General features: G+C 51.8%; 1 protein-coding gene across 2 annotated transcripts in view; it reads left to right on the top strand.

Moving 5' to 3' along the window:
* The first annotated feature begins 4,095 nt into the window (after positions 1-4,095).
* SYT6 (synaptotagmin 6) overlaps positions 4,096-9,432 on the top strand; it is a 31,725-nt gene continuing 26,388 nt past the window's right edge. Inside the window, exon 1 of one of the 2 annotated variants that reach the window (XM_061454916.1) lies at positions 4,096-4,763. In XM_061454916.1, the coding sequence (XP_061310900.1) occupies positions 4,610-4,763 (154 nt within the window). In that variant the 5' untranslated portion in view covers positions 4,096-4,609. Of the gene's footprint in view, positions 4,769-9,432 lie in introns of both variants that reach the window. The other variant, XM_061454915.1, reaches the window with a different exon arrangement.

Genomic DNA, 9,432 nt, shown 5'->3' with positions numbered 1-9,432 from the left:
CTGTGTACACACATGGGATTTATCCAGATCCTTTTATCCCACTCTCTGTGTCTCGCCATCTCCTTCCCTGATGGAAGCTGGGCTGAGATGAAGCTGTGTGCGATGTGGTCCAGGGCTGTTTCACATCTAAACACTGCCCACCTCATGGCTGTGGGTCTGTGAGATTGTATGGACTTGGAAGCGTCAGTGACCTGGCAGTGGCAGAAGCTCCCCAGCCTGGGTTGGGTCAGAAGGGACCTTAAAGCTCCTCCAGCTCCAGCCCCTGGACACCAGACACAGGTGAGGTATTGGCAGCATTGCAGGACCACGCGTGTGCCCTGGGGGCCCGCAGTGACCAACTTCATCAAGGAGGCCGAGGAAGTGAAATGGGTCTAACCCCAGCCTCGCGCTCCTTCCTGTTGGTCCCTGTCTGGGTGACAGGATTTGCTCCATTAGCTCCCAGAACCTTCGGTCCTGAACAAGCCGGGCTGCCCAGGCGGATCCAAGGCTGTGCCCGCAGGGCTCATGCCTCTCACATCTGCCCTTGGCTTGGGTGCACCGGTGGAGAAAAGTCCTTGGGCAGGTACCTCGGAGTGGGCCCTGGGCTTCTACTCCATCAGTTCATTCAGATTGTGCTCCTGTTAAATGCAGGTGCTTGGGGAATGGAAGGTCAGAGTTCCACAAGCTATTTAGCTAATGGCTCTGGGCCTGGCTGATAGCTGCAACACAGCCGCATCCCCCGATACCATCTCATCTGATGTCTCTCCGCCACCGGATGCTGCTGGAGCAGAAATGGCTTTTTAGAGCTCCCGGCCCTGCTGTGAGTGGTCACCTTGAGGCTATGCAAAGACTCCGGGTCAATAAAATGTGTTTCAGAAGTCCCATCACCAGAAAGCAATGTTTGATGACAGTCCTGCCCCTGGAAAGCTGCTTGCCGGGACGCACTCAGCCTCAAAGAGCCCTGTTCATCTTTCTGTGCAATAAGCTGCAATGCTCCTTGGAGTCAGCACGTTCTCAGGACACCAAGCCCCGTTTTCTTGCCGTGGAAGCAATGGAGTCAACAGAACACAGCGATACCCTGCAGACACCTCAGGACAGGAGCCAGCAGCAGCCGCGGCTCACCCCTCGCCGTGGTGGCCTTTGTGCTGTGCAGGTTCATCACATGCTGAGGACGTGAATGAGTTACCTTTAAACTTCGCACCTCTGCTGCTGCTGCCTGCACTGGCCAGGACTGGCACCTTAGGCTGCAGATGCCGGATTACTTTTGCCTTCCTCCCTCCTTGTCTTGCCAGGCTGCTCAAGGAGAAGCATGCCTGGAACTGAGCGATTGCTCCCAAGAAAGCTTCCAGAGGGAATGAGCAGGCACCGTGCAGCGGCCGGGTCCACACCAGTGGGGAAGCAGCTCTTCTGTTGCGTTTCTGCTGTTGCTTTGTGCAAGAAATGGAGCCTTGGCAGGGTTCATTGCTAAGAAGTGTGAGGGAGCAGGGTCCTGGTGACCATCGTGATGGCGACTGCTTGTGCTGGAGATGAGCAGAGCAGCCTGAAGTTAGTTTGAGCTCTATTTTTGCTCCTACCATTACATTTAAACCAGTTCGTAAAGCTCTGTCCCTATTCTGATGAGCAGGGCAATGTCCCCCTCTCTGTGCACACAGAGATGAGGGGAGGATGCTGGTTTTGCTCGCTGCTCACAGAGTCAGTATCCGCAGATCCCTACATCCAAGCGGCATGTAAAGGTGCACAGATGGCACGTTGATGTTGCCAAAGGACTCAGATCAACCTCCTTTTTCCTTGCAAGAAGCTCTGAATCATTTCTGAGCTGTTTCCCATTATTGTATTAACTGGGAGAGTAAACAATATCAGACTGGCATCCCTGAACCGGCGTCGAGAGATGCTGCTGCTCCCTCTCCAGACTTCATTGTTATTTAAGAAAGAATAAATCATCAGCACCAAATAGATCCTCATCAAAGTTAAATGAAGAGCATTTCCATCCCAGCTGAATACATTTACGGCTCCACCTTGGTAGCCACATTGCCACAGACGTGAGCAGGTATATACTGAATAGAAAAACATGTGTCATGTTCAGACTCCAGACAGAAATAGCCCACAGTGAGACACGTGTTGAACACGCTCTTACTAATCCAGGCCAGGCTGGACGGAGCCTTGGGTGACATGGTCTGGTGTGAGGTGTTCCTGCCCATGGCAGGCACTTGGAACTGGATGATCTTTAGGTCCTTTCCAGCCCAAGCCATTCTGTGGACCAACTGCAATGTGCCCCAGAACTTCCCAGTGTCTCAAATGTTTGTGGTTGTGTTGTGTTTGGGGCTTGTCTTCTGCTTTACTGAAGGGAAGTACCCGTCCCTTCTCCATCTGCTCGCCCTCAGATGATGATGATTGCCCTGATTTCAGTCTCGGTTATGGGCAGTGGGTGAACCTCTGACTGATGCAAACCAAAGCCAGTCTCGATTCCTTTTGTGGTCCTGTCTGAAGCGATTGTTTCAAAGGTAACTCAAGGTCTCCGTTGTTGCATATAATGCATTTCTCTGCATAACCCAACTGGGTCGAGCCATTTCCCCCCAACGTTTATTCAACTCTGAGCTTTCCTGAACTAGCCACAGATGCAGCTTGATCTATTTAGCTGTTAGTTCTGCCTCTCTAAATGTGACATCAGGCCACTGCACAGGAGGACGTAAATGCCACCATGTGAGAGGAAGGCACCCACGCTTCCCAAAATGCCACATGAATGCAGCTGCAGGGAAAACCTTGCCAGACACGGGAAGCCCGAAATGCCAGGGCGGATATGGGTGAGCCAAAGCTGCTGAACCCTGTCCGAGATCACCAGCTCTGCCCAGGGCCTGGGAGGTCGGGGGGCACTTGCCTCTGCTCATCAGGCTGGGAGGGGGAAACACGACAGAGTCCAAGGCAAAGGGGATGCTCTGCAGCAGCCTGGATCTGGGCTCGTGCCTCTGTTGCAGTGTGGCTGGGCAGGGGGGACCGGCAGCAGTGGCTGGAGGGTGATGGGAGCTGCAGAGATTGAGGAGAGGGGTCTGGCTCCTCTGGAGCTTTCCCTGTGCAGCTCCATGTGGCAAAGAGGGAGCTTCCCAGCGGGAGGTGAGAGGCGAAATCTTGTCCCTCAAAGGCTACATGGGTGGGTACGGCAGGGAAGAGAAGTCAGAGCGTGAGTCCTTGCGTGGGAAAAGCAGGGTTTGGACCTTCAGCCCCGGCAGCTGCTGCCCCACTGTTTTCCAGGCTCAGATGCTGGGCAGCAAACGGTGCAGGTGACACAAGCTCAGGGTTACAAAGGGCAAGAAAGTCTGGGTTTGTGCTCTGAAGAAACAAACGTTTGTGGAGGGCGTGGATGCTGATGCTGTGGGCTCTGCTGTTGCTGCCCAGCAAGCCTGGAGGCCTCAGGTGTGAAATGAAGGTGAATAATTGACCCAAGGTGACTTTAGCTTTAAAAGTAAAAGGTTCTTGGTATGATCTTTGAAATGAAATCAGCTTTTTCCCCAACTAATTGGATTTTATTATTGATTTCTGTGTTTCAAGCTCTCAATTGGACATTAACCTTTTTCTAAAGCTTTGGTTCAGGGTTTTATTTCCTCTGTTGAAATCTCTTTAAGGTAAATTCCGATTCCAGATGTGATGCTTGACTGATGTATTCCAGGAATCCCTCTTTTGGTGCCAGTTTTGACGGCTCAAGCGAAAGCTGTTGCTGTGCTGGGGAAATGTGGTGGTGCTGGCTCTCCCCTCTGCTCGTTATATCTGTACTGGCTTCTCTGCTCCGGGAGCTGCACGGAATCATTCTGCTGCACAGGGTTTTAATTGCCTGTTACACGATTGCTGCTTCTCCCATACCTGTCAGCCAGATCCCCTGTTCGGAACCACAGCCCTGTCGTGTGCCATGACCTGCCTGCTGAACTGCAATAGGCATTAACAGATACTGCAGAAAATGATACTAAAAGATGTGTAATTATGAAATTCAATGGTGTTCTCTATCTCTGCTGCCATCTGTAGCCTGTGGTTGTGTTAGGACCAGCACAAACAAATCGATGAAACCTGCTGCTTTTCTTCTGTTGCCTTTGGCAGTTGTAAGTAGTTTGTGCGGTGTTGGTGGGAGCATCTTGTCACTCTTGTCTGATGATGTGCTGTGCTCAACAGGGAGATTTCTGCTTTCACTGTGCTTGCAAAACTGCTCTGGGGCTGGGATGTGCGACTGCACCTGAAGAACAGAGATGGGGCAGCAGTGAAAGGGTTAAACCAGATTTCTCTGGGCTGCAGCTTTAACACCGTAGTACGGAGGGCACAGAAGTGGATGTGGTAGGAGGTTCTTTGCCTGGAACACGCCTTGGCAGCAAACAGATCTGATCTCAGAGGCAGTAAGGCATCAGGAGCACTGGCAGGACCGCAGTGAGTGGTGGTGTGTGGAGGCTGAGCAGGCACCCCTGGGCTGAATGCTGAGGAGGGCTGGTGGAGCGGGAGCACTGCCTGGCACTGGGTGTCCCTCAGGGTGCTGCCATGCCAGAGGCTGGAACCGGTGCGAATCCGTGTGTGTGACTAAAAGTGAACAGCCCCTCTTCACCCAGTTTGACTTTCTTAGACAGCAGAGGCAGAGCGCAGAGGATGCGGTGGGGAGATGAGTGGTACCAAGGATGACAGCCACTGTCAGAAGGCGATCCGCATTGTCACCGAGCTGTGCCAGAAGAAAAGCCTGCCTGGCCTGGACCTGGACACCTGCAGGGAATTCCTCCTGCTGCCTTCTGACCAGAGCCTGATCATCTCCGAGCCAGGTACAGTGCCCTGGTCCTTGTGCCCGAGCTGGGCTGTGATGGCAGCCGGAGGGAGGGAGGAGGACCCTGCAAGGGAGGGGGATGTTTCCAAGACCCAGGGGGCTGTTTTGCCTTTACACGTGTTCCATGGGAAGCTTGGGGTGCAAGTGCTGCCCCACCTGTTGATGAGGAGCAATGAAGCCCATGGGAACGGCTGATGGGGTAATTGAATGGGGATGGGGCACAGGGCAGTGTGAAGTGCTGGTGAGGAAGTGGCTCATGAGATGAAGTTGCTGTGAAAGCTCCTTATGCTTAAAACCCAGACACTCCTGTCCTGCATAAGCCAAAAAGTAGTAAAAAGCCCATTTAAGTAGCTGAGAGGACAGGAACTGATTGTCCCAGTTTGAGAAAAGGAGGGACTTGCAGTGATTTTTGTTCACCAGTAAAGGATCTTTCATGTGTTCGGTTGACTTGCCCTAAGAACTGCCTGAGGTTGTTCCTCGCCAGCCTGTAGAGCCAGGGAGACGCGCTGCCATGTCAGAGATCTGAGAGCAAAGGGGCTTTTCTCTATTGTGAAGCAGTTACTGTTCTGCACGCTCCTGCTCCAAGCTTGTTCCAGAGGGGGTGTCTCCTGCTGTAACTTCAGAGGACATTGGCAGGGAGCTCACAGCCCAGTGCTGAGGAGCAAACCCCAAAAGCCCACATTTTTAGCATTCCTGGTGCCACGTTGTAAGTTGTTTGTGCACTGGAACATCTGCATCAAGGGCTTCTGATAAGGTTTCCGTAGGTAGTGATCCACCAAACCAGCCTGACTGCACAGCATCGCTTTCCTTCCCTCCTTCTGAGGACCCAGCAAAGCCCCAGTACAGCACAGGAGCCCATCAGTCCCTGCCCAAGGCTTTCTGTGTCACCCTGCTTTGGTTTCTTCTGGCCCTCTCTGTCCGTGTCTTGCCCCAGGTGTGAGTGGCACCCAGAGCTCTCTGGTTTTGCTGGGCTCCTGCCGTCTCTTTGCTTGCAGGGATGCTTCCAGCACTGTTTTGCCCAACAAGCACCCTCCTTTCGCATCCCAGTCTGCTTGTGACTTCATCATCAACTCACAATGGCATTGCTTTACCCCTGCTTGTCCTCAAGGCCTCTGACCACTGCTGGTGCCATCCTTCTGCACTGCATCCAGTGCAGCTGCTGATTGCAAATAATGGGCTGCATTGCTTTGTCAGTTCGTACTTTGGTACCAAAATGGACCTGTTCTGACTGTCCTGCTCTTGGTGTGCGTGCTCTCATACGAGAGGTTTGCATTTATCCTGCAGCCTGCTCAGGACCTCGCTTTCAGGTTGTGATTACATCACCATCTGCCTCTAACATCTTAAACCGTTGTCTGCTCTTGGTTTAAGCGTCAGCCTCTTGCCCAGTGCCCTGGGCAAGTCATGCTGGGCCGGCTGCCTGTACCAGGTGCATTATCAGCTATTACTATTGTCTCTGTTCTGCATGACGGGGCCCATTTTTATGTCTAGACAACACTGAGGACACTGCTTGGGCTCGATGGGTACTAACACTGCTCGAATGCCTGGATATAAAACTGCTTCAGCAAGGGAAACAAATCTGTTTGCATTGAGAGTTAACTAAAGTCACAGTGGCGGTGCTGAGAGACCTTTCCCATTAGTGTCTGGATGTTTATTTCATTGTCTGCCAATTGTGCTTTGTCCATTTTACACTGAAGGCTTGTGTTAAGCAAACTGGCTGGTGGAGTCCTACGTTCAGATCCAGCAAGTCCTTCCTCAGAAAGAGGTGGTGTGGAAATGAGCAGTGATACAGCTTTGAGACAGGGTACGGTACCGGCACGAGTCCTGATACCCATGCTGGACAGCACAGCCTCGGCAGCCAAGGCTGGAGGAGACCTGGCCCTGTTTGTCATCATCATCACGTGAAGTCTGTGGCTCCTCTCAATTTGTTACCTCTTCCTATTAGCTAATTGCTGACTCAGCTTGGCTTGTCAAGCACCCCAATGAAGTTCACGTTGCCTGTGAGCAGGCAGACAAAAGCTCTCCAGTGCTGCCAAAGCTGGGAGCCAGGGCTGCCTCTGCCCAGCTCTGCTTGCTGTTAGACCTTCCAAGGTAGTTTGTTTTTTTTCTGTTGTTTCATGTATTAATGGCGAGCAATATGTTCCAGGGATGCTGCGGAGTGGAAAGAAATGACCCAGGTATCATTAGCCTTGAACTGCATCTGAAAGTGGGAAAAAACTGTGACTGTAAGGATGTTACTGGGGAGTTTAAGTAAGAATATGCCAGAGTTTGGTTTTATGAAGTGATTATTTCTCTTAAAACCGTCTTGGACTGAATGTGGAAAGTGCTGCTGTGTATAAAGTGGCTGCTCCTTGACTCTGTACTTTGGGTTATGCAATAGATGATTCTCCTTCTTAAAGTCAAGAAGAGAAATAGAGCTGCAGCATTCCTCCAGTATGCCATACCTTACTGTACATCCACAGAGGAGCACTGCAGGCTGCTGCTGGCAGGTAACCCGGGAGCTAAGTGTGTCAGAAGTCATGTATTGGGATGAGGAAGGTTTTGGTCTCGATGCGTCAGGGGGATGCGAGGGCGAGCTTCGCCTGCAGTTCGGCCTGTGGCGGTGCCAGGAATAGAACTGATCTCTTGGCTGTGGGCCCTGAGATCGAGCAAGATGCAGCATCCTTTTGTTGTGCCTATCTGAAATCCTCCCCCATAGCTCCCTCCATCTGACAGCTCTCTTCCCTGCCGGTCCTCAGCCATTGCGCAGCGATGCTCTGAGTGTGACTTAGTACACAGGAAAAGCTGTAGACAGTGAAAATGCCTGTAACATAGGTACAGAGTTTACCACTGCGGAGGTGTGCCTTAAATAAACGGATATGTCCCTTCTCTGCCCTGGAGGTGCAGTGGGTGCTCTAGGATAGAGCTGGGAGAATCTGTGGACAAGCCCAAGTGAACTGCAAAGTACTTGGCTGCCAATGGAGGGGAGCCCAGGGCAGGCTCCCATGGGATCACTGCACTGGGCACAGCCAGCCACCCCCTGTCACCCTGTCCCTCTGCCCCTGGGAGCAGAGCTGCTTGTTGGAGACCAACAGGATCCAGGGTCTTTGGAAAACAGGGAGCCAAATGTTGCTCCCAGGGCTCAATACAAACTCCTGTGGTGGAGCGAGCTCTCCCCTGGCTGCTCCTGCCCAGGGTCCTTGCTGCGGGTAGCTCAGCTCCATCCTCCAGCATCACCAGGTACCAGCTGCAGCTCTCACCATCACGAAGTGTGCTGTGTGCCTCTCTGCACGCTCACATTGTCACTCGGTTTGCTCTGACCTGTGTTACCGACTCATTCCAGTGCTGGTCTGAACCAGGTCCTGCTCCCTGTGGATCTGGCTGTGGACAGAGGCTTCCAGCCAGTCCTGGTAGGCTGTGCCAAGAAGGGAATGGTACAGAGATGGGAGCTCGATTCCACAGAGAGATTTAAACAGTAAGTGATCGTTCTGAAATGAACATGCAGAGCTGATGGAGTGTGACTGGAGCCTGTGGCTTGTGATGCTTGCTCATTTAAAGGATGCTGCATCAGCACGGGAGGGAATTTACACCAGGATCAGAGCACATCCAGGAGCAGCCCCCTGGGTTTGATTTCTGCCATGCTGTGACTTTATAACATAAATTGGGGTTACTTGCCTCAATGTATCCATGTGTTAAAAGCTTCACTGCCCCATAGCATAAGTACAGGATACAATGGATGCTGTGCAGAGACGTTGCAGTCTTCACCCAGCACAGAACTGTGTGCACAGCAATCCCTGTTGGTCTCAGCACAGTTTGTGTACCCTCCTCATGCACTGCTTCACCCCAGTGATATGCTCTAGTGCTTGATAGCAAAATTAAAGAGAGAGCAGGAAAAAGGACAGCAAAAGCAGAAGAGACCTTATGCTGGTGCCTGTTTCCAAGCACACTGTGTCAGCTTGGATCTTGCCATCATTCCAAGCACATTCAGTGTTTTGCCCTTTGTGTGAACTGTTCTTTTTAAACTCCCTGATGCAGGGAGTACATCTCGTACTGCGCTGAGCCCTCCCGGCACTTTGGAAATGCTGCTAAATGTTAAACCCACAAGTACGTGAGTGCTCTTGCTGCAGGCAGAAAGAGGGGTGAATCTATGCTGCAATAGAGGGGTTTAGTCACTGGAGGAACGTTGATGCAGAAAGAGCCCTTTGCTATGGTGGAATTGCTTATGGAGCAGTTTCCTTGGGGAAAAACTCACCCCTGGATAGGACAGTTTGACTAATGGGAAACTGGTGACATGCCCATTCGCTGATACGGGATGCCTGCAGTCACTGCCTATGAAATATGGGCAAGTCCTGAATTTACATACCCAGCTGTAAAGACACACTTTGCTGAATCAAGTGTATTTTAAGCAAATACAACCATAAACATGTTTAAAGCCACCCGGGCAAAGCTACTGTTTATCACTGAAACTTGTGTTTCCATTGGGAAACGCACCTTGGGGCAGAAATGCTCCTTATCACAGAGTGATGCACTTGCAAAATGGATCTTGCCTTTCTCTGCAAGGGTCTGGTCCAGCAGCAGGAAAGAGCCACCCCAAGCCGTGAGCAGATTTGCTCTTTAGCTCAAGTAAAGCAGGTTTGGGCTCTGATCCTGAAGGTGTCAGGTTCAAACCTTGCTGCCAGAGGAAGGTTTGC

The sequence above is a fragment of the Pezoporus flaviventris genome, unplaced genomic scaffold (genome assembly GCF_033815535.1).
Source record: "Pezoporus flaviventris isolate CSIRO_AGI_PZ_B2104156 unplaced genomic scaffold, CSIRO_AGI_Pfla_v1 ptg000017l, whole genome shotgun sequence".
NCBI lineage: Eukaryota > Metazoa > Chordata > Aves > Psittaciformes > Psittacidae > Pezoporus > Pezoporus flaviventris.
The sequence above is the reverse complement of the archived record's forward strand: the minus strand, read 5'-3'. Positions and strand labels throughout refer to the sequence as shown.